The sequence below is a fragment of the Macaca thibetana genome, chromosome 7 (genome assembly GCF_024542745.1).
Source record: "Macaca thibetana thibetana isolate TM-01 chromosome 7, ASM2454274v1, whole genome shotgun sequence".
Classification (NCBI taxonomy): domain Eukaryota; kingdom Metazoa; phylum Chordata; class Mammalia; order Primates; family Cercopithecidae; genus Macaca; species Macaca thibetana.
In genome coordinates this window covers 12,346,904-12,370,733 of record NC_065584.1, presented here as the reverse complement: position 1 = coordinate 12,370,733, position 23,830 = coordinate 12,346,904, and the positions used below count along the sequence as shown (strand labels likewise).

At 45.6% G+C, this 23,830-nt stretch overlaps 1 protein-coding gene across 3 annotated transcripts in view; it reads right to left on the bottom strand.

The window, feature by feature from the left end:
• Positions 1 to 4,271: 4,271 nt before the first annotated feature.
• Positions 4,272 to 23,830, bottom strand: part of CLMN (calmin) — a 132,790-nt gene continuing 113,231 nt past the window's right edge. The window contains exons 8-14 of one of the 3 annotated variants that reach the window (XM_050799030.1): positions 23,339 to 23,421; positions 16,576 to 18,201; positions 9,689 to 9,885; positions 7,714 to 7,774; positions 7,014 to 7,084; positions 6,482 to 6,578; positions 4,272 to 4,473 (exon numbers count right to left, since the gene is read on the bottom strand). In XM_050799030.1, the coding sequence (XP_050654987.1) occupies positions 4,309 to 4,473; positions 6,482 to 6,578; positions 7,014 to 7,084; positions 7,714 to 7,774; positions 9,689 to 9,885; positions 16,576 to 18,201; positions 23,339 to 23,421 (2,300 nt within the window). In that variant the 3' untranslated portion in view covers positions 4,272 to 4,308. Of the gene's footprint in view, positions 4,478 to 6,481; positions 6,579 to 7,013; positions 7,141 to 7,713; positions 7,775 to 9,688; positions 9,886 to 16,575; positions 18,202 to 23,338; positions 23,422 to 23,830 lie in introns of those variants that run through there. The other 2 variants (XM_050799031.1, XM_050799032.1) reach the window with 2 other exon arrangements.

The following is a 23,830-nucleotide window of genomic DNA, read 5'->3' as shown; positions in this document are numbered from 1 at the left end:
CACTGTGCTCCTACTCTATGGAGAAATCAGAGCAGCTCCAACTCAGGGACACCAGACACAGCAAAGGTGGAAGCAACTCAATGAAAGTCTAAATATTCACGGGTAATGAGGCTGCCTGCTCAGCAGTCAGAACTCGGGCACACTGAGTATAGACCAGGGTCTCTGGATATGGTCCTACAGTTTGTGCATTGCACAGAGGCAGCTGGCTAAAGGGGGCAATCAAGAGTTAAAAATCTAGCCTTTTCATTGTTCTTCAAGCATTGTCCAAGCTCAGGGCTGGGTAGGTCTGGAGGAAGGGGCAAAAGGTGTCTTCTGCCAGTCAAGCCAAGTGCTCATGGGGGCTTCTGCCCAGATGGGACACTGTTTTTGCAACAACATGAGGGTTCAGCGTAGGCTAAAAGCAGCCCTGTGTATGGCCCTGTTTCCCAGAGAGTAGTGGGAACATCTCTAAAGAAACAGAATGAGCCCCAGAGAAAACACGTGCAAATATTGACATGCAGCGTTCTCCAATGATGAGTCCAGGTGCCCACCTGGTGACCCTAGTGGAAAAGCTCACCAGTTGGCACACACAGCTTCCAATCAGCTTTTGGATGCCCCTCACTACTTTTTTTTTTTTTTTTTTTTTTTTGAGACGGAGTCTCACTCAGTCGCCCAGGCTATAGTGCAATGGCGCCATCTTGGCTCACTGCAAGCTCTGCCTCCCGGCTTCATCCCATTCTCCTGCCTCAGTCTCCTGAGTAGCTGGGACTATAGGCGCCCACCACCATGCCCGGCTAATTTTTTGGTATTTTTAATAGAGACAGGGTTTCACCGTATTCGCCAGGAAGGTCTCAATCTCCTGACCTCATGATCTGCCCATCTTGGCTTCCCAAAGTGCTGGGATTACAGGCGTGAGCCACCACGCCCAGCCAGGATGCCTCACTCTTAAACATGAACAGATCCACAGGATCACCAGATATTTGAGAAAAATTTACAACGTGAAAGACAGAGACTGAGATCAACCAAAATAAAGGGAATTCAGAGGAAATGAGGGCAACACAGGAGCAGAAAAAGAACTTCCCCTCAAAACACAATCATTAACATCCACAGAAAGACAAAATCTGCATTCATACATCAAGAAAGGGACACTAGAAAACAATGACCAAAGGTTTTGTTAATTTGGAAAATAAAACTTCAATACAACCTTCAGATTGGGAAGATAAAAATGAATAATTCTTCCTGAAAGCAGATCGGAAACAGATGAAAAACAGAAAAGATAAAACTTACAGCATCAGCCTGGGGGTAGGGGAGGGTCCAACATTGAAATAATAGGTGGTCCAGAAAGAAAAAAATGTAAGTAATCACAATAAACTTTAAGAAATTTCCCATGAAGCCCCAGCACAAGGTTTAACACCCAGGATATGACACCATCATGACAGTTCAGAACACCAAGAATAAAGAGATCTTAAATGTTTCCAGGGAGGGTGGATAAAAAACCTAAGTCACATGTAAAGGTATGGGACTCAGAATGGTATCAGAAATCTCAACACCAGCACGCTTGGGAGGCGTTAGGAGAGAGTATTATTTTCCACCTGTCATTCTATGCTCAGCCACATTTCTGTTAAGGGCAGAATACAGACATTTTAAGTCATGCAAAAATCTCAAAATATTTACAACCATATTTACTTCCCATGTTCTCTTCCTCAGGAAGTTATTAATGTGCCACACCAAAAAAAAAAAAAAAAAAAAGGAAAAGAAAAGAAAAGTAAAGAGAGAGAATAACAAATTAAGGGGGACATTTGGAGGAGAAAGGAGGACATGTAACCATAACACACTGCTGGGCTTGGGAGTCAACAATCCTTAAGTGCTCCAGGTAATGTCAACACCTAATAGAAATGTACGAAATGATGTGATCTAGCTATACTGGAAAACCAAAATACGGTATGGTAAGAGTGAAATCCTCATCTACTGTGATAGCAAGCCAGTAGCTGTTTCTAAATTAATTAAAACATAGGCGTAAGCACGTTATGTAGAAATGCAAACATAAGAGAGATGAAAGTGGTTACTTCTAAGCAGCGAGACTTAGGGGACTGCTAGTTCTTGTTAAAAGCCTTATTGCATTTCTTTTAAATTAAAAAAAAAATTACAAGCAATGGGGTGGTTTGTCCTGCAGACTTCCACATCCATTTTCTATATCCACCTTCATCCATAGAAGCCCATACTCAAATGAGATTTCTTTTTCCTTTTCAAAAAATCAGTTGACTGCCAACCTGAACCAAACGACTTTTAGGCATCTTGCCAGTGGATGTTTTAAACAATATTACAAGTTGTAATAGGTGAGAAAAGAATCCTGCAGAGGTTTTTCTGAACAAGGTCTAGACCCATAAAATGAAATGATTCACATTTTGGTCGGCTCTTCCCGGGCTCTTTGAGCATCTAATTTAGGCGAGGACTGCATGGTGCCCAGGGTTATAAACTATCACACACATAATCTTTATTATCTGTACCTTTGTGCTTTCATTGATGCCAGGGAGCTCATTAATTAGCTCATTTTCCACAGGGCTCTTGGCCTTCCAGATGGAATCGCTCCAAGCTCCCAACAGCCTTCTGCTTGGAAGGCTGAAGTTCTTTCAGGAGGGGAGACAGACTATAATCAGACTGGTTTAGAGGCCAGATTTGGGCTGTCATCGACTCAGATGTGCTATGTAAATTCTTCTGGCCATGCTGGAATTCTGTGAACTTGAAACCCACTGCTTGAAATGAGCAAGTCCTTGGCTAGCAAAGAAAGAAACGTGATTCCTGGAGTAAGAACGACGCTGGTATGTCAAATGACAAGCTGTTGCAGCCGTCAAGGGTATTTCAGAAGGAATCGGGGATGAGCTTGAAGGTGAATAAGACTTCCTCATGGGAAAAATACAAGAACAAAACAAACGTCGACAGTTGATCTAAAATTTTTGGTTTTGTTTGAATGTGGACATTTTAATCTAGTCATTTTATCTTTTTCTCAGGACACGGGGGTGCCCGGTGGAAGTTGCCTACAAGGGGACATCAGGTGCCCGTGTGCTCACCGCAAGTCTGCCCCCGGTTGGCTGCATGATCTTGGTCACGCTGCTCTGTCTCCCCAAGTTCAGCTAGACAAGATGCTCTCTGAGTCCCCTCCTGACTCGTTCGTGATTTTATAAGGGTTGCCTGGTACGTGCTTTCTGAACGCGAGAGCAAGAGGAGGAGGAACTGATGCAGAGATTCGCCACAGACCAGAGTCTTGGCAGGAAGGAGAGAGTGGAGAGAGCCCGGGGCTGAAGAAGACGGGGGGCAGGGGTGCTAGAGATGCCTACCTTCTTTCACAAACCTCTGTGCTGGCCTGCTCCCAGAGTACTGTCCAGAAAGCCTCTTCAAGAAACCCATTACAAGTGACCACAAAGGATGCCCGTGCCAAGACGTGCATTCTGAGGGAGGTGTGCACCAAAGCTTTGGCGGGTAGGAAGTTGCCGCACCACCCAGCTCCAGCACCGGTGGGAGCTGATTCCAGCCCAGCCACTCCTCATGGCTTTTACAGGGTCCCGCTGGGCCTTGAGGATCTGGTTTGAAAATCATGGCTCTAACTCAATCCAATCAATGGAAAACTGAATTTCAAATGCATCTCCCCTCAAACAAACAAAACAGCAACAACAACAACAACAACAACAAAAAACCAGGGTGAAAAAGAGCACACGGTGGCTCTCAACACAGCTTTCACCTTGCTCCCTGGATTCTGCCATTCCCAGATGTGCTTGCACAGAGCCGGTTGCTCAGATTTCCCCCAGTGAATGCAACCAGTTACTGGACTGCAACAGGGGCATGGACCCCAGTACCTTCTCTCAAACATCCATGCTTGGAGGAAAATGTGGCAGCTTTCTTCCCAGCTGGGGCTCTGCCTGGGCGCCCACCCTCTTTCTCATCAAGCAGCCCTTCATCTGAATCCTAGTTCATCTAGGATGTGAACCTGCATGTGGGGTGCGCTAAGATCCAGGCAGGCTAATGATCACTAATGATGCTTCCTATCCGACCCAGCAAGGCACCCAAGGACAAAACCCCACCTACGGATCCAGCTGCATGCCTGAGTTTTGAGTACACAGCCAAAGAAAAAAGCATGCTCACGTCGTCCAGAAAAAAAAGGAAACCTGGGAAAAAAAAAAAAAAAACACAAAAACCACAATAGTGAGAAAGGGCGTCTAAGTTTCCTCGGAGGTCCTCAACTGTCTGTAGAAGTACCCCACCCAGAACCCAAAATAAAATGAAGTACCCCGCCCCGGTCAGGGTCCTGTCTTTTTTATTATCCAGACACACGTATCAGAGTCTGTTAACATCCAGTTGTGGGAACAGCAGCAAGCAGTACACCAGGAGCCACAGGAAGAGAATAAAATACATCATATCCGGCTGCTGGACAAGCTGTGTCAGAGAGTCGCTCTGCGGGCTGTGGCTCCCCAGTGACATGGCTTCTCCTGAGCTGTTGGCCTTCCTACAGAAGGAACACAGAGGAAAGGCAGTTACCAAGCAAGTTCCCAGGAAGGTGGACCCCACCCAGTCTCTCCCCGGCCCCCACTCCCTGCCTGACGACCTGAAGGCTCCCCAGCACCAGGTCCAGGTAGGCCCCACACTGTGTGTGCTGACCCAAGCCAGTGGGTTGGGCCAACAAGGAAGCCCCTCAAGCTTTTGCACACACTCTGTTCATCTCCATAACATCAGGTGGGAGGAGCTAGCAGCGCCATTCTGCAGATGGACACACTGAGGCTTTTGGGTGGAGTGACTTGCCCAAGGCCACGGGATTACTTGGCGACAGAGCTGGCACCTAGGCCAGGTCTCCTGGGACACCTTTCTTGATGCCACAGTGCTCTCAGAGAGTGGCATGGAGTTAGATACTGATGGTTCGCCACTGTTTGTTAGTAACAGAGGGCACCCCATGGGTCATCTAAGGGATGAAGCATCCCTGATAGCAGATCATTTTAAATCATCTATCAGAAAGAAAGAAACAAAGACCTCTCCCATTCCCCACAGTTTTGTTTTGGCTTTGGAATATTACCTTTAAAATAATTACTAGGGGCCGGGTGCGGTGGCTCATGCCTGTAACCCCAGCACTTTGGGAGGCTGAGGTTGGGGATCACCTGAGGTCAGGAGTTCAAGACCAGCCTGACCAACATGGAGAAACCCCGTCTCTACTAAAAAAAAAAAAAAAAAAAAACAAAATTAGCCAGGCATGGTGGTGCATGCCTGTAATCCCAACTACTCGGGAGGCTGAGGCAGGAAAATTGCTTGAACCCGGGAGGCGGAGGTTGCAGTGAGCTGAGATTGTGCCATTGCACTCCAGCCTGGGCAAAAAGAGCAAAACTCCGTCTCAAATAAAATAAAATAAAATAAAATAATTACTAGATTTGATTTCAGTCAGATTTACCTTCCTGCTTTTATTTTATAGGCGGTAGTGTTAAAATGCCATTTTGGTTTTGCCTGGTGGACAATAGGGAAGCCCAGAAGGTTTTGCCTGGCGGATAATAGTGAAGCACAGAAGATGGCGGAAACCAACCCCAGACCTGAGTTTCCAGAGGAAAGGGTGAGGTAGGGACCATGAGCTGGGGCTGGGGCCTCTGCTTGGAGCTGCATGTAGAGAAGCCTGCAGTGTAAGCTTCTTAGGGGGTTTCGTGCCATGTAATGGAGATTATGAGAGGCTAAAACCACTTGTCCCAGTACTATCCCCTGATAGCAGGAGTGAGGGGCAGAGTGGGATTAAACATCTGCCTCCATCTACATACTGAATGATAAATACCCACATGATGGTATTTTTAAAAAAGCTGTCCACAGAAACAATTTAAACTACATACTTTTTATGGAGACAGGGTTTCTCTGTGTTGCCCAGACTGGTCTCAAACTCCTGGTCTCAAACTCCTGGCCTCAAGCAGTCCTCCCTCCTTGCCTCCAAAGTGCTGGGATTACAGGCATGAGCCACCACATGCAGCCTAAACCATATTTTTTATTGTAAAGGTAATAAATGCTCAATGTAGAAAACTGAAAACATGCCTGCATTTCTCAACTCTATAGGTTCTATTTTCAACATCTCTATCTCATAAGAGCAAAAAGGATTATTTTCCTATGAGCACGTCCAGCCTAGTTGAAAACTTGAATTAGTATTTCCATTTCATGGCAGGGGAAAGGAGCTGTCTTGCTTCTTTTTTAGCAGCCAGAGGGATGGGGTTCTAAGGACCACACTCTTGGGTGTTGGGTAATATTCAGACAGAGGCTTCCGATTCCAGTAATCTAAATCCTTCCAAGCCAATTCAAATCTGTGGTGAGTAAATAAAACTTTTTAAAAATAGAAACATAAAGCAATTCTATGACTTCAACAGGAATGGGGATGTCTCAGAATTGTAAGAGTTTGAGAAGTTTTTCTGGTTCCCTATGTTTTAAATGGGCAGGTTTCCAGCAATTCAGCAACATTAGGCTAGGCCAGCAGTTCTCCGACAGCAAGAAATACTTTCATAGACTTCCTGGCATGTTTGCTTTCCCTCTTCATGTCTGCTCTGATGCCATAAAACTGTAAAATCAGCTCAGTGAGCTTCTGAGTATTGTACCTGCAGTGGCGACAGTGAACAGACAGGCGTCAGGGACTACAGCATTGTGGCGGGGGGGACATAGCCTCATAAGACCACCACCTCTTCTCCCGCCTGACCCTCCCTTTGCTAACTACCTTATACCACTAAACCACCCTATACCGTACACCACTCATGTAAACAAAGCAGCAGGCTCAGAACCCAGACCCGTCTTTAAACTGACTCATTTTCAGAACCGGGTCCTGCCCATCAGTGTTAATTAATATCTACTTTTCCTTTCTACTCCTATTCAATTTACATCATTTTCTCTGGAATAGTTATTTCCTTGCATTATCCCAAATTATTAATACTGTTATCAACAAAGCAGTGGGAGAAGAACCACCCCTGTAAGGCAGGCTGCAGAATGGAGAAACATTTTATTACAACCCCCACAAAACCTGAAGTAAAGCCACCAACCTGGTTAACATTCGGTTTCTTCTGTCATCCAGATCTGCTGCGTTCCTCAACTGAACATAGCTAAAATGATCCTACAGTGAAATTTATAAACAAAACCCCCGCAACCCAATTAGTAAAGATGAAATCTCTGAAACAGAAAATAAAACGATTTTAAACACACAAAGCCGAGCATGCCGTGCATTTCTCAATACTGTCAGCATCTAGATCCAAAATCAAAGCACTACACAATATACATTCCTCTACTTCCTCCCCCAAGCCCCTCCCTTGTGAGCAAGAGAATCCCCACCACCCGGAACCCGAATTGGGGTGTGCTGCTCCGGGTTCTAACACATCTGGTACTAAGCACATGAGAGTGTCCATCGGACCTCCACTCATGTTGCACCTCTGTCTTTGAATGTGATCTTTCTGGGTGTGTGTGCAGGGGGTGCGGGGTGGTCCAGGCAGGGCGTTTTGGATACGTTTTTGTAACAAAGAGGCCTTTGGGCTTTAAAATCATCACTTTATTTACATCCCTTATTGCCCAAACCGGACATCCGATTGGACTGTGCTTAATGACAAGGTTTCAATTTGCTTGTCTTCTATCCAAAAGTATAGCTGTTGCACGTCAGTGATTTCAAAGCTCTGGGCTGGGGAGGAGGAAGGATGGAAAGGAATTGATTAGCAGGGGCCGTGCGGAAAAAGAAGAAATTCACATACTAACCGATTCCGAAGACCTATTAGTATGTCGTCGAATGTAAATGCTGGAGTCACTGTGACTAGTCCTGAAAAACAAACACACGTTTTCAATTGGTACCACCTGGAGCTCTTCATGGCTCAGTTGTACGGTCACCCCCATCCTGGGGCTTCCACATATGGATTTGGGCAAGAGCGACGACTTCACACCCAGGGACAGAAATGAGAGATTTTATCTAATACCCCTACTTGGGTTGGAGAGTGCTTACGAATAGGATGGATATTAGTGACACACACATTGGGCCCTCATCTACAAGAAAACATGAAGTCAGGATTTTAAATAGAAAGCAAGCCACAGTCTTAAAAATCATAGCATTTGGATCAGTAAGTAACCCAAGCATCCCGATGTGTTGGGACTCACCAGAGGTTCTCTGTAATTAGTCAGACCTGGGCCTAGACCAGGCTGTCCCGACTCTCCCTACCTGCCTCTGAGGTCCAGAATGTGCAAGTGGGAATGCTTGCCTTGCACTTTTCATGTTCCACCCAGTCCTAGCAGAATGGAGGGTGACGTCATATTTCCTTGAAGGATGGAGCCCTGCCTTCAACTCCTGTGGCTGACCTCTTTCTCCCTCTCCTGAAGTCCCCAGGCCTAGCAGACTCCATTGCATAGTGGCTGCTCAAGGATTCTTTGAGAACTAACCTGTTTAGGGAGAAGCTGAGCAGTTGGGCAGATCCCCTGGGCTGTTTGTCCAAAGCGTTCACCGGCACTGACAGCAGAGCCCAGCGACATGTGAAGATCATAGATGACTGCTAGACAGTCACACCCAGGGGCAGGGACAGGCACGCTGGGAGTCAAAGGCCAAATGGGCAGCAGCCTTCTGTTGTGCCTTGGCCCTCCTTCCCCTGCCTCTGTTTCCCCAAGGTCCAGGAACAGAAGCAAGGCAGAGGGAGGTGGAAAGCCAGGCACCTGCCAGCAACTCCTCTGGCTCTGTCTGTATGGGCTTCTCCCTGCCCCTCCCCAAATGCATATCTCAATAATGTTCTGCTGTAGCTTGCATTACTCACATCATCACAGGCAACAAGAGGGCACAAAAAGAATGTGTACTGCGGAGTGGGACACATCTGAGTCCAAGACTCCCTAGCTCTGCCATCTCCTAAGCTGGGAAAGTTAGCTGGCCCCAGACCTTCTTTGTCTGCCATATGAGGCACAGTCCCACCAATGTGTCTATAGGTGACATGAGAATGAATGAGAAAATGAGTGTGAAGTGCCTGGACACAGTAAGGGCTTGATAAACACTGGCTGACTATTGTGATGATGAGAGAGGGGAGAGACCAGGGTCTTCTGATTTTCAGCAGTTACACATTTTCCCAGGGACGAATCTGGCTCATCTGGTGGCCTTGGAGTGACAGAGCAGAGGCGTGCTATGAGATTCCTGTAGATCAGTTAAATCTCATTATCCTCCCTGCTCCCTACTTCTCCCAAGCTAGATCAAGCATCCCTACTTCCTTGGAATGGGAATTGTGGAAGAAGCCATAAGGTTAATAGGATGTCCAGCTTCCACGTGCCAGACGATACAGATCTCCTTTGTGGAAAGGTGGATACGCTTGAAGTCACTGAGATGCTTATAAAGTGAAGTTTGCTCAACTGCAGTTGTCTGGGGGCCAGAGGCAGCCAACAGAGGCTCCAAGTCTACCGCGTTCACCCCAGCGCCTACCTATGGTTCAGCCATCCACTGCTCACTGCCAGCTTCCACTCAAAGGTTTGAAGAGTGAGGAGAGAAGGCAAGCTTCCCATCCTTCCCATTTTGCTCCTCATGAGGTCTGGTAATGGTGAGGGTGGGTGGGGGAACCCAGGTGTAGAGAATGAGGACTGTACATGAAGCTGTGTTTCCCTTGCTGTCCAATCCCATGCCTGCACCTCCCACCCCATCAAATCTGAAACTGCAAATGACTCTGTAACTCTCCAGCTCCACCTTAAGCGTGAAAAGAGATGAATAAAATACCTGGAAGGAATGCAGTGGTCGCTAGTGTCTTCTTCTAGGTCATCTGAGGATTGAATACTTCCAGGTGCTACAAATAGTGAACTTTCTACGTGGTCCACATGTTTCCTTTTTTCCTTTTTTTTACTACTGATTGATTCTTTCGTTACATTTCCTTCCAGGGGGTTTGCTATGTTTTCCGGGTTTGGGGATTCCTGGGACTGAAAGAACAACCAAATCCAAGTCAGTATGTCATAGTGCAGTGTAAAGTAGGTGACACCACCCAGCAGTGCTCTGCTCAGGCCCAGCCAGGGCGTCCCTTCCAATTCTGCCTGTTCCCTGATCCTCCTCATGAATCCCCTGCAGCACAGCCTGCATGAGAGACAAGTCCACCCCAACTCCCACCCCGGTACAGAATTCAAATTCTACAAATTGATGGAGTTAAAACAATACAGGTTCTAGAGTCAGCAAGATCTGATTTCAAATCCTGGCTGAGTCAGCTCTGCGACCCTGAGTGACTGATGTTATCTTTTTGAGCCTCAGTTTATTTGTTGGTGAAATGGGTACGATAATTATTAACCACGTCCCACTATTCCACAGGATTTCCTATAAATCATGTCTCTAATTAGTTGTGTGTGGTGGTGCCTGTGGTCCCAACTACTTGGGAGGCTGAGGTGGGAGGACTGCTTGGGCCTGGGAGGCAGAGGTTGCAGTGAGCTGAGATCATGCCACTGCACTCCAACCTGGGTGACAGAGTGAGACCCTGTGAAGAAGAAGGAAGAAGAAAAGAAGAAGGAGGAGGATGAAGAAGAAGAAGGAAGAAGGAGGAGGAAGAAGAAAGAAAGGAGAAGAAAAAGAAAGAAGAAAAATAAAGAAGGATAGAAAAAAGGAGAGAAGAGAGGAAAAAAAAAAGAAAGGAAAGAAAGAGAAAGAAAGAAAGAAAGAAAGAAAGAAAGAAAGAAAGAAAGAAAGAAAGAAAGAGAGAAAGAAAGAAAGAGAAAGAAAGAAAGAAGGAAGGAAGAGAGAGGAAGAGAAGGGCTCTCACAGTGAGCAGTGGCTGAATCCTTCACAATCATTATCCATTTAAACAAAGGAATAAATCCCGGAAGCTAGGTGGGCCAAAGGGTGCAAAGGTGGCCTATAGGTTTGGAGAGGCACACAGGCAGGTGTAGTGTTTTCAGGATGCCATCTTCACTGTGCCTTTGGCCAAAGGTGGATGGTAGTGCAACATGTCTAGCATGTATCTGGTAATGAAGATTCTTTGACCTCTGTATGCACCAGGCACTCTGAAACCTGTCAGCAAGGCTCCCGAGTGAAATGCAGGAGCATGGTCATTGTTGGAGCCACCTCTCAAGAATTCTTTCAGGGGCTGGAAGAACCTGTTCAACAGGTATCAGAATAAGAGCATTAGAGTGGCCAGGCCATTGTGCCCCAGGAGAACAAAGCTCCATGCAGGAATGAAAAGCTGCGCTTAGCAATCTGAAATGATAGTCTCACAGGCTGCCCTCATCAATGGTCAAATGCCACCATTTCTGAAAGGTGAAACAAGCAGAGGGCTTATGTATTTTTTCAAGACCAGAAGAAAAAATTGCCATTTTCTAGTCCCTTTGGCTAAGAAAATATCTTTTTTTTTTTTTTTTTTTTTTTTGAGATGGAGTCTTGCTCTTGTCTCCTAGGCTGGAGTGCAGTGGTGTGATCTCGGCTCACTGCAACCTCTGCCTCCCGGGTTTAAGTGATTTTTCTGCCTCAGTCTTTCAAGTAACTGGGATTACAGGCACCTGCCACCATGCCTGGCTAATTTTTGTATTTTTACTAGAGACAGGGTTTCTCCATGTTGGCCAGGCTGGTCTCGAACTCTTGACCTCAGGTGATCCACCCACTTTGGCCTCCCAAAGTACAGGGATTACAGGAGTGAGCCACTGCTCCCAGCCTTTTTTTTTTTTTTTTTTAAAGGAAGGCAAGGTATCAGAGAAATGCTCCATCCCATCTCCTCTCTGCCAGGAGGCAAGACTCCCAGACCTCACCTTGGGCTCCTCATCAAATGGGCTGTACCCCCTCCCTACGCTCACCCACACGGATTGAGGCAAGGGCTCCACTTGGGAGCAAATTGCAAGGTGGGCTTGGGATCAGTGGGCAGTGCTTGCTGGGGAGGGGAGGCAGCAGACTGCAGCCACGTGAGGCAGACGGTGTTGATTTCATTCCCACATAGTACCCAAGAGAGCTCATCTGCCCACGCTCTCACCAAGAGTGAGATCCATGTAAGATGGAGATCAAATCTAGATCTCCTGATTCTACCATTGCAACCCAGGGCTCTTTCAATCACAAGTGCTGGACACATGCACCCTCTGCTTTTGGCAATTGCTGGAAGGAAAGCATTCGAGAAAAAACGCCATATTTGTATTTTCACAGGCCACATCCAATAGGCCAGGAGGGAGGATGCAACCCGCTAATTAATCATTTTAGTTTATTATTATTATTTTTTTTGAGACAGAGTCTCGCTCTGTCACCCAGGCTGGAGTGCAATGGTGCAGTCTTGGCTCACAGCAACCTTCGCCTCCCGAGTTCAAGTGATTCTCCTGCCTCAACCTCCGGAGCAACTGGGACTACAGGCACGTGCCACCACACTCGGCTAATTTTTTGTATTTTTAGTAGAGACGGGGTTTCACTGTGTTAGCCTGGATGGTCTCTATCTTCTGACCTTGTGATCCGCCCGCCCTGGCCTCCCAAAGTGCTGGGATTACAGGCGTGAGCCACTGCGCCCAGCATTTTAAACAGAGGGGCTGAGATGCAACTCAGGCTCTCCCCACCACCCACTCAGTCCTCTTTCTTTTGTCCTGCAAGAGCTTTCTGGCCATAACAGATTGTGGCCTCAGCTGTGTTGCCCCTCAATCTGCGGACAACAAGGCCAGATCTCACTGGAGGATATTTCTAACCCTGCTGGATTTTCATGGCCTCCTGCAGGAAGCACCTGCATGGCAGCGGGGCTGACTTCAGAGAAGTCAGCACACAGGAGGCCGTGGGAGCGAGTGGGGGACTGGGTTCCTCTCCCTGGGGGAAGAAGGAGAAGATGGCAGGCGTGGTCCCTGGCACCTGCAGAGCCATCCAGTCCTCTTCCCGTCCATTCCATGGTTGGCAAACACAGAGTGCGCAGCCCTGCCCATGTGCCCCTTGGCCTGAGGATGCTGCTTCTCCTAGGGCTTAGGCAGCCACTCCTCATTGCTCAGATTTGGCAAACTGAATAAAACCAGCCCCTGACTTCTGGCCTAGCTAAAATCCTAAGTGTCTTTTAGGACGAACCTGATCCCTTAGACTAATTTCCCTTACTCTCTTTATTGGCTCAACGAATCTTCTAGGTCTTCTACCCCACTCATTCACCCCAACTACTCAACTATCAATAAACTTTTAAACTTTAAAAAGGCTACCTGAACCCAACTTTTTTCTGTAGCTCCTGCAGGATGCAAGGCTCTCTTAATCCTTCAAGCAGCCCCAGTCCTTTGGGCCCCTCACTGGGCTCTGACGAGCCAGAGCTTTGTCATGTGTCTCAGTATTTCATTTACCTTCCAATTGCTGTAAGCCCCCGAAACCATCGTGTAATAAACCTTTGTCCCCTCCATTGGCAGGCCCTGTCAGGCACTGTGCTGGTCTCCAGCATCCAAAGATCAATATACAAATGTCCACTCTCTCACGGGAGAGAAAAATAAAGCCCACGGAAATCAGGTAAGCACTCAAGGAGAGACGGTCGAAAATGTGACCAGCTATAGGGAGGGAGCAATGGCCCTGCCTGGGGAGGAGGTGGGAGCGCTTCTGGGAGGAGGTGCCATTTGCATTGGTTTTGAAGGGTGAATAACTGCTTGCCCAGATGGTGGGACCAGCCCAATGACACCTGGAGGCAGAGGAGAGCCTGGATGTCTGGGGGTCTGGGAGGATGCTGGCTTGGCTGGAGGGGAGGGAGACAAAGAGGGGTGGGTGGCCAGGTTAGAGCGGGAAGAGTCTTGGAGTTCATGCTAAGAACTTTAGAATTGATTCTGGAGCAGGAGTCAGGAAGTGATAAGATGGGACCTGTGTTTTAGGGTCATCCCTTTGCAAGCTGAGCTGGGGAGGAGGGACAGTGAGAGACTGGGGAAGGGTCTCAGATAGAGGTAGAGCCAATGCAATCTGAAATAGCTGGTCACTTTCCCACCTGGCTTCTGTACTTAGGGGACTTCTACCCTTAGTCCCTCCACCCAGAACTCCCTCCCCAGTTCTAGGGTCCCCAAAACCCCCATGCAGCCTTTCAAGATCTGGGTGGGAGCCTTTCTGTTGAACCCCTGAATCCCTTTGCTGGGCCCATCTCTTATGGCTGAGGCCACATTCTCTCATAGTACAGTTACAGGGGACTCTGTCTCCCACATCAGACATGGAAGGCAGGATTTTCCTTCTTTCTTTTATCTTCCCGGCAGTGCCAGATGCGTCACTTTCCATGGGGTTGGATGAGTAAGCAGGTGAGCTCATGGAGGGGCTGGAGAGGCTGAGCCCAGGCCCTTCTCCTCCCTGACTGTCTTGCCCTGGATGCCCTGTGTGTATCGTATCCAGCAGGGCATGGCCAATGCGGTTTCGGACTCACCTCCTGGATCCCCGAGTGCTGCAGCAGGGAGAAGTACTTACTAACGTGGCATCTACAGGAGGAGCCTCCCCATCAGGCCAGGCCCAGGCACCCCCCTTCACTGATCACTCCAGTGGCCCTTCGTGAGCTGCTGGGCCAGATGAAGTGGGCACACAAGTGGCAGATAAGAATGTGACCAGCTGCTCAAGCTCAGAAGAGTGCATGTCCCCTTATCCTATTTACATACCCATTTCAAACCACAGAAACCAAAGATTAGTGCCCATGAGGCAAAGTCCTTTAAAAAATCAAAACTGGAGTCAAACATGAGGGCTTCTTCTGTTTCTCCTAAGTTACTGCAGAAGAACAGGTTAGTGTTCACTAAGTGCATGCTAGATGTTAGCTACGATGACTTTTTTTTTTTAAACTTTCTAATGCCTATGTTAGTGGTAAGTTATGAGAGAACATCACACACAGGGGACTGTGGGGGTGGAGGGCTAGGGGAGGGATAGCATTAGAAGAAATACCTAATGTAGATGATGGGTTGATAGGTGCAGCAAACCACCATGGCGCACATATACCTATGTAACAAACCTGCATGTTCTGCACATGTATCCCAGAACTTAAAGTATAATAAAAAATTATATATATATATATATATATGTATTTGTTTTTCAATTGTTATTTTAGATTTGGGGGATACATGTGCCAGTTTGTTACGTAGGTACATTGCATGAAGCTGAAGCTTGGGGTAATTATCTTCCAACCCCCCAAGCAGCCGTGTCAACTTGGAGACCCTTGGGAGTCACAGTGAAGAAGGCCTGGATTTCAAGCCCTCTCCACCCTTCTCAAAGGCTTCCATCATTCCCCACAACACAACCTCTTCTATTTCCCGCACTATGAGGTTCCCTTGGTTGCAGTACCCGACTGTGAGTACACTATTCTCAGTACCTGGGCAATGGGGTCATGAAGGCTGACTCCAGCCTTGAGTTTTAAAGGACTTTTTGTTAGTTTGTTTCTTCCTTTATTGGCTTTTTTTCCTTTTTGTTATTTTTTAATTTAACTTTAAGTTCTGGGATACATGTGCAGAGTGTGCAGGTTTGTTACACAGACATACACGTGTCATGGTGGTTTGCTGCACCCATCAACCTGTCATCTAGGTTTTAAGGCCCACATGCATTAGGTATTTGTCCTAATGCTCTCCCTCCCCTAGCCTCCCACCCCCCGACATTGTATGTTGTTCCCCTCCCTGTGTCCATGTGTTCTCATTGTCCAGTTCCCATGTATGAGTGAGAACATGCAGTGTTTGATTTTCTGTTCCTGTGTTAGTTTGCTGAAAATGATGCCTTCCAGCTTCATCCATGTCCCTGCAAAGGGCATGAACTCATTCTTTTTTATGGCTGCATAGTATTCCATTTCCATGGTGTGTGTGTATATATATATATATCACATTTTCTTTCTCCAGTCTATCATTGATGGGCATTTGGGTTGGTTCCATGTCTTTGCTATTGTAAATAGTGCTGCAACAAACATATGTGTGCATATATGTCTTTAGAGCAGAATGATTGATATTCCTTTGGGCATATACCTCGTAATGGGATTGCTGGGTCAAATGGTATTTCTGGTTCTGAAATCACATTGAGGAATCACCACACTGTCTTCCACAATGGCTGAACTAATTTACAATCCCACCAATGGTGTAAAAGCATTCCTATTTCTCCACAGCCTCACCAGCACCTATTGTTTCCTGACATCATCGCCATTCTTACTGGTGTCAGACGGAATCTCATTGTGGTTTTGATTTGCATTTCTCTAATGATCAGTGGTGGTGAGCTTTCTTGATTTTTAAAGGACTTTTGCCTGTTGGGCACTAATCTTTGGTTTCTGTGTTAGAAATGGGTGTGTAAACAGGATAAGGGAGATGCACTCTTCTGATCCCACCGCCCAGGTACTGAGAATAGTACACAACGGTTACTTTTCCAACCCTTGCCCTGCAACAACGACTGCTTTTGAAATCATTTCTGCTCCTTCTCTGCTGGACCCTCAGAGGTGACCTCACTTGATCCTCAGAGCATCCCTGTGCGTAGGGCCAGGACTGGGGGAAAGCCATTGAGGTGCCCATATGCAGGATTTCAGGAGGTGCCCACTCTCGGGTGCCAACCCTGCATTTGTCTGAGCCTCACAGTGGGTGCCTCTTTGAATTTTGCACCATGGGAGTCCTGAGGGAAGTCCCCTCATCGCTATTTTATGGAGCAAGAAGCTGAGCTTCAGACCAAGAACTGTCAAGTTTCCCAGGCAGTACCCAGGGTTCCCAAATCCCACGGTTGAGTACCTGATGGCTGTCCATGGGGTCATTCTCTTTGGTCTCCCTTTGCTGGTGTTCCTCATGGGGGGCCGGAGGAGTGGGTTCCGAGGCTGGTGTGGTACCCGCACCACCCCTGCTGAGACACAGCACCTGGTCACTGGCACTGGGGAGGCTCTCGCCTGGCACCGAGGAACTGGAGCTGCTCTGAGAGCCACCGGCCTCCTCCTCCCTGGGGTCCAGGTCTGGCATACAGCCCTCCGGCTCTTCGAGATCCATTTCTTCGTTTTTTAGATGCTCCGGGTCTTCTGCATAAGCCTCCAAAACTGCAGCCAGGGGAACCTCATAGTGTGGAAAATAGAAGAGGTCGTGGGGAATGACGGAAACCTTTGAGAGGGGTGGGGAGGGCTTGAAATCCAGGACTTCTTCGCTGTGACTCCCAAGGGTCTCCAAGCTGACACGGCTGCTTGGGGGGCTGGAAGATAATTCCTCGCCCACACCCTGGAGGTCATCGTCTTCTCCCTCTTCCTCATCATGAGGACGGGTGGACTTTCTCTTGGCCTTTTCATGCACCTCTGGCTTTTTATCCGCTGGCGTCTCTTCTGGGGCTGAAGGACAGCCTTCAGCTTCTTCTCCGGAGTCCTGGTGAGGTTCATGTTTGTCCGTCTTACCTTGAGGCTCTGGAGAATCTTTCTTTTTGTGAGCGGATTTAGTACTCCTTTTACCTCGTTTTTCAGCATGATTCTCAAAAGCCTCAGCATCCTCGTCAGGTTTTGTCTCATGAGGTGAAGGAACTTCGTTGAAAGCCTGGCTGGTAGAAGCAAAATCTACTAGGTCGCTGTTAAATTTCGAGGCTTTTAATGGGATGGCTTCAAAATAGTCTCCCTCCTCTAAAGCTTCTACAGTCATCAGGTTAACCTTGATCTCGAAGGAATCGGCCATCACAGTATCTTCTCCTGGGGGTGAAAGAGAGTGACTTTCTTCATCGTGGCGGGCTGTACTCTCTAAAGCACCATTATAGGAGGAAGACTGAGAATTATTGATTGTGCCCTCTGCCAAAAAAAGGTCACCAGGGACCTTGTCAGAGGAAGATTCTGGAATCTTCAAGGACTCCTGTTTCTGTTCCTTCTCCGCAGCAACCTCAACTGCCAAGACATGTCCATCCTGCCTCAATGATTCCTTTGCCGCTCTCGGGCTCCCTTCAAAGCAGAGGGACAGGTTCTTACTGCAGGAAGGATCCCTGTAGGTGTCAGTCTCAAAGTGAACTGTCTTCTTGATTGGCAAAGAGTTGGACCTCCCGCTCTCCTTTCTGGATGATAAAATGGAGGATTCTGGAGATGGCTCACTGATGTCGCTGGTCTTGCCTGGGCCCCCTTGCAGAACCTGGTCAATGATCTGGTGCATGAACTCGGTGGAGCTGTCTGACAGTGCACGGCTGGAAACACCATCCAGGCGGAATTCTTTCATGCTCTCGGGCTTGTCACAGACAAAGACTTTGGAGGGTGGTGGGTGGCTGCTTTCGTGGTTAACAGTGTAGGTACGCTCCCCATTTTCAGTCAGAACGAAGACTTTGCTCTCCTGTTCAGAAGGAGTTTCTTTGATGTGAACAAAAGTGGATTCAATAGGAACTTCTTTATCTGAATCGAAAACATCTTCCTGCCAAAAAAAAAGAATAACAACAACAAAAAAACACAGAGCAACATGAATAAGAAGAGGGTTTAAGTACAACCCACATCCACCTTTCCCAAAACACAAACAGAAATGGAAAAAGCCACTTCAAACCAATGCAAAGTGTTCTAAGAGGTAATGGTTGTTCCTGCTGAAATATGAAAACATCAGATAAACAAAAAATATAAAACACCATGTTTTTAAAAAAGCTATGGATGTAAGGAATCTCAATAAACCAAGCTCTAAAGAAGGACAATCCCTTCTAAAGTGAGCAGAGATTGTCAGCCACTTCACGCTTGAGGACCATGTTGCCTAGTCTGGGTATGGCTTTGGAGAAGAGCTAATCCACCGGAGATAAGGAAAGGTCAGCCAAATCTTTATTGATTGTGTGGACTGGTATGAGAGAGTGAATGTGGAAGGACTCCAAACACACAAGCAATTCTCTTCATCCACACAGGGAATTGTGCTGTGTAAGAGCCAGCTGGGGGCAGGGCTGAAAAGCAGAAAATGACGTTGTGGTACAGAAGCACTTGACTCCCAATGCACTGATAGAGTGAACTGACTTCAGTCTCAAATCATTTAAAACCAGAGAGAAGAAATTAAATAAAACTGCAACACAGCTCCTATTGACTGATATGATCAAAACAACAGCTCCTCATCTTATGCACTTGCTTGGGAAAGCGCTATATTTCCTGAGGGAAAAAAAATGACGTCTACTTCAACCTCTATCATTCTTTTATATACCAAGTTGGACATAAAATAATTACAAGACATGAAGAGGCAGGAAAACGAAATCCACAACCAAGAGAAGAAATAATCACTAGATATAGACCCATATATGACCCAGAGTTGGAATTCGCAAGCAAAGACTCTAGAATAACTAATCTATGCTACAAGCAATACAAAAAAAAAATAGTTATTCAGGCTCAAAGAACACAATCTCAGATATAAAGCCTAAAGGAGGGAATGAACAGTACTGGAAATGGTAAATACATGGTCAATATAAAAGACTACTTCAAAGTTTTCTTAAAAAGCCTACTAGCTATTTAAAGCAAAAATAGCAAAGTATTGAGGATTAAAACATGTGTAGAAGTAAATGACAATATAGTAGCAAAAATAATGGAGATGAAGTGAGTAAAATTATATATGTGATATATATAAAATATATAAAAATATGTAAAATATGCATTGTACTAGAAGTAGTATATTAATTTAAGGTAAGCCGATGTATGTTAAAGATGAGTATTATAATCACTAGAACAGCTACTAAAAAGATAAAACAAGGTGATGTGATTACAAAGCCAATAAAGGGGATAAATGTATACAAAAGAAATTCTTGAATAATCCCCAAAAAGTTAAGAAGGAAAGACAATAGAGTATAGAACATATCAGACCAATGGAAAACAATAACCAAGATGCTAGATTAAATCCACATAAATGTATGAAAAACATACTGGTTAAGTATAAATACAAGACCCAACTGTATACTGTTCATAAGAGACATACTTTAAATATAAGTATACATACACTGAAAGGAAAAAAATGGAAAAAGTATCACACAAGCACTAATCGTAAGAAAGCTGCTACGGCTATATTCATATCAGACAAAGCACACTTCGAGACAGTGGGAAATTTTATAAAAATAAAGCAATCAAGTCATCAGGAAGATATAATAAATTGTGTCTATGCACTTAACAGCATAGCATCAACATATATAAAACAAAAACTGGCAGAACCAAGAGGAGAAATACATTCACAATCATAGTTGGAGATTTTTTTTTAACATTTCTCTCCTACATTAATTGATCAGGAAAGCAGGAAAAATCAGTATAAATATAGAATATTAGAACAGCATATTAACATATTAACAGGATATTAAAGAATACGAGTATTCTTTAACTGCATAAGACACATTTTTTTCAAATGCATATGGCACATTTACCAAAAGAAACCATTTGCTGGGCCAGAAAGCTAGCAACAATGTGTGGTACGTGGTCAGGGCCCAGCAAATGTTTACTGAAATGAACTAACTCAGCAGAATTGTTAAGTTCACTGTGTGCCTGGATAAGCTGTGAATTCTCATGTGTATTCCCCCGTAGATGTAAACAGACTGTTCTGCAATGATGCACCATGTTCTAGGAACCAGGATGACTTTCTCCAGATATTATTTCTGGCTCAATCTTTTCCCATCTGCAGTTTCTGACCTCAGCATTGGGGAGATCTGTGTCAGATTTGCTCAATTTTAGCTGTGGCTTTGACTCAGTCAAATACCGTATGTTTTAGTTGATTTCTAACTCTGACTACAGATTAAGAGCTCAGGGCGAATGAAAGCCCCAATGCCTAGTATTTCAAAATACAGTGACAGGCCAGGAAAATTGAATTGCAAAATAATAATCACTCCTTTTTTTTTTTTTTTTTTTTTTTTTTTTGCTTAAAACAACAAAAATGTGTTATGTTACGGTTCTGGACATCAGAAATCCAAAACAGGCCTCAATGGACTAAAATCAAGGTATTGGCAGGGCCAGATCCCTTTCTTTTGATTTTGTTTAAATTTTTAATTGACAAATAATCATTATATATATTTATGGAGTATAATGTGATATTTTAAAACATGTATACGTTGTAAAATGATCAAATCTGAGAACTCAATACATTCGTCTCCTCAAATATTTATCATTTCTTCTTAATGAAACCAGTTAAAATCTTCTCTTTTAGACATTTTGAAATACACAGTATATTATTCTTTCTTTCTTTTTTGTAGAGATGGGGTCTCGCTTTGTTGCCCAGGCTGGTCTTTAACTCCTGGGCTCAAGCAATCCTCCCGCTTCAGCCTCCCAAAATGTTGGGATTATAGATGTGAGTCACTGGTTACATTATGATTAACTATAGTCATCTAGCTGTGCAATAGAAACACCAGAACTGATTCCTCCTATGTAACCGTAACTTTATACCCATTGATCAAGTCACCATTATTTGCTAAACATCCACAATTGTTCCAGGCACAGTACTAGGTACTTCACATAACTGTTTATTCTTCACATAACCCCGAAATGTGGGTCATAGTTCCATTTTACAGATGACACACATTCAATAGATACACATTCGATACAGATGTGTATCAGAGAGGTCAAGTCGCCAGCCTGAGGTCACACAGCTCCAAGTGGAGAACTGGCAGTCCAGCCCAGGAATTCCCACTTCCAAAGCACCCTGTAAGGTGTCCATATGTGGTGCAGGGACAGGCAGGAAACACACACACAGGTGGGGGCCAGGATGAAAGCCCCGGCATGGAGGATCCTGGGAAGCTCTTCTGTACAAAACGGAGCCCCAGTTTCAGCTGCATGTTGTAAGGGAACCAAGAGCCTGAACTTTGGAAACACAGAGGGGCCAAATCCCAGCTCTGTGCGTGGTAGCTGAGTGACTATGGAGAGGTCTTTAAGCCTCTTTGAGATGCTTATTTTCGTTTATAAAAGAGGATTATGATACTGAGCCATGCTGGATTGCAGGAATGGCAGGCAGCCCAGAGACGCAGGGGCAAGGCAGCCAGCTAGAAAAGCAGCTCCCCTCTCCTGCAAGCATCCTTTAACCCTTTATGCTTTCTTTTTTTCTGTCTGGTACTCATAACTACCCGAAGTTATGTTTTTGCTGACTTATAACTGTTTCCTTTACTAGAACAAACCTCCACAAGGCCAGGGACCTCAGCCATCTAGTTTATTTCTGAGTCCCCTAAGCCAGGGGCAGGGGGTCAGTCAATTACTAAAGGATTCAAGAAAAGGCTGTCATTGCTGTCATTATTATCAGCTCGCGGTTGTGCATGGGCTGGGTGGGAGTTCAACAGGGCCAGGACAATTTCTAAAAGGTCTGATTCTGTGCCCAAAAAAACTCTGTCACCAAGTATAATCTGGAATTCTGAAAATAAAAAGTCAGGCTTTTCTTTTCTTTTGAGACACAGTCTCGCTCTGTTGCCCAGGTTGGAGTGCAGTGGCGTGATCTCGGCTCACTGCAAGCTCTGCCTCTCCATTTCACGCCATTCTCCTGCCTCAGCCTCCCGAGTAGCTGGGATTACAGGCGCCTGCCACCACAGGCTAATTTTTTATATTTTCCGTAGAGACGGGGTTTCACCGTGTTAGCCAGGATGGTCTCAATCTCCTGACCTCATGATCCGCCCGCCTTGGCCTCCCAAAGTAAGGCAGGCTTTTCAATGATCATTGTCTTTTATGATTTTTAACACTGATAAAAATCTGGTAGATGCTAACATGTTCCATCTGACATCTAAAAAAATCAAGAAGCAGATCCATTTTATAAGTAAGCATCTTTTATAATCTTAATAAAGTTCGTCATGGGAAGAGGTTTGTGAGAGGCGTCACTTTCCATCCTGCTTTGAAACTTAACGCATGTTACATATAAATAGTTCCACCCTTATTTGAGGTTTTGCTTTCCGAGGTTTCAGTCACCCATGGTCAACTGTGGTCTGAAAATCTTAAATGGAAAATTCCAGAAATAAACAATTCCTAAGTTTCAAATGGCGTGCTGTTCTGAGTAGTGGGATGAAATCTCTCACCATCCTTCTCTGTCCTGCCTGGGACTTGACTCGTTCCTTTGTCTAGCGTATCTACGCCATCTATGCTACCCGTCCATCACTCACTCAGTAGCTGTCTGGATGATCAGAGATCAGCCGTCATGATATCAAAGGGCTTGTGTTCACATAACCCTTATTTTACTTAATAATGGCCCCAAACTGCAAAAGTAATGATGTTGGCCCATGGTTATAATTGTTCTATGTAACTATTAGTTGTTGTTAATCTCTTTCTGTGCCTAAGTTATTAAACTTTATCGTAGGTACGTATGTATAGGAAAAAAATGAAAAAATGGTATATATAGGGTTCGGTACTATCCAAGGTTTCAAGCATTGACTGGGGGTCTTGAACTGTATCCCCTGCATATGAGGGGGGACTGCTATCATTCTGAAATTAAAATGTGGTAAGGCCGTGCTCAAGGGACTTGGGAGCAACTGGCGATTTTGACTGCTACTTATACAGAGCAACGCTGCCCACGTCCCTGCTTTGTCTGATGGCCAGCAGATGGAAATGTATGGTGTCTGAATTAAAGGTAAGAAAAGCAAACATACGGCTTCCAACTCTGGAAAACGTTCTAGAAACTGTGCCACGTAAGTCACGATAGACTGCTCATCCGGTGTGTCAACCATGATGTCTGTCGAGAGAGACACAGGAATTAGCAGGAGATACAAACACACACGCTTTCAATAGTATTCCCGGATGCCTGATGGGGAAGAATCCCAAAGATCATTGAGGGTTTTTTCTCTTTATTTGCCACTTGAGGAACTTTAGGCTCAAAGAGGGTGAATCACTTGACTGAAATCTCACAGCTGGCTGAAGAACAGAGAAGCAAGGATATAGAATCTAGGGCTTCTTATTCCCCAAATTCTGTCCCTTCTTCCTTGCTGTTTTAGTCCCTTCCACAGCGAGCAGCCAGCTCACTGCTGGTTCCATGGGCAAGGATGGTGAACTAGGCAGCCTACATATGGTACAGGGAGTCCTACGTTAGCCTAACCCACGTGGAAGGCAACTTCACAGAGACAGCCAAACCATTTAAACAGGCA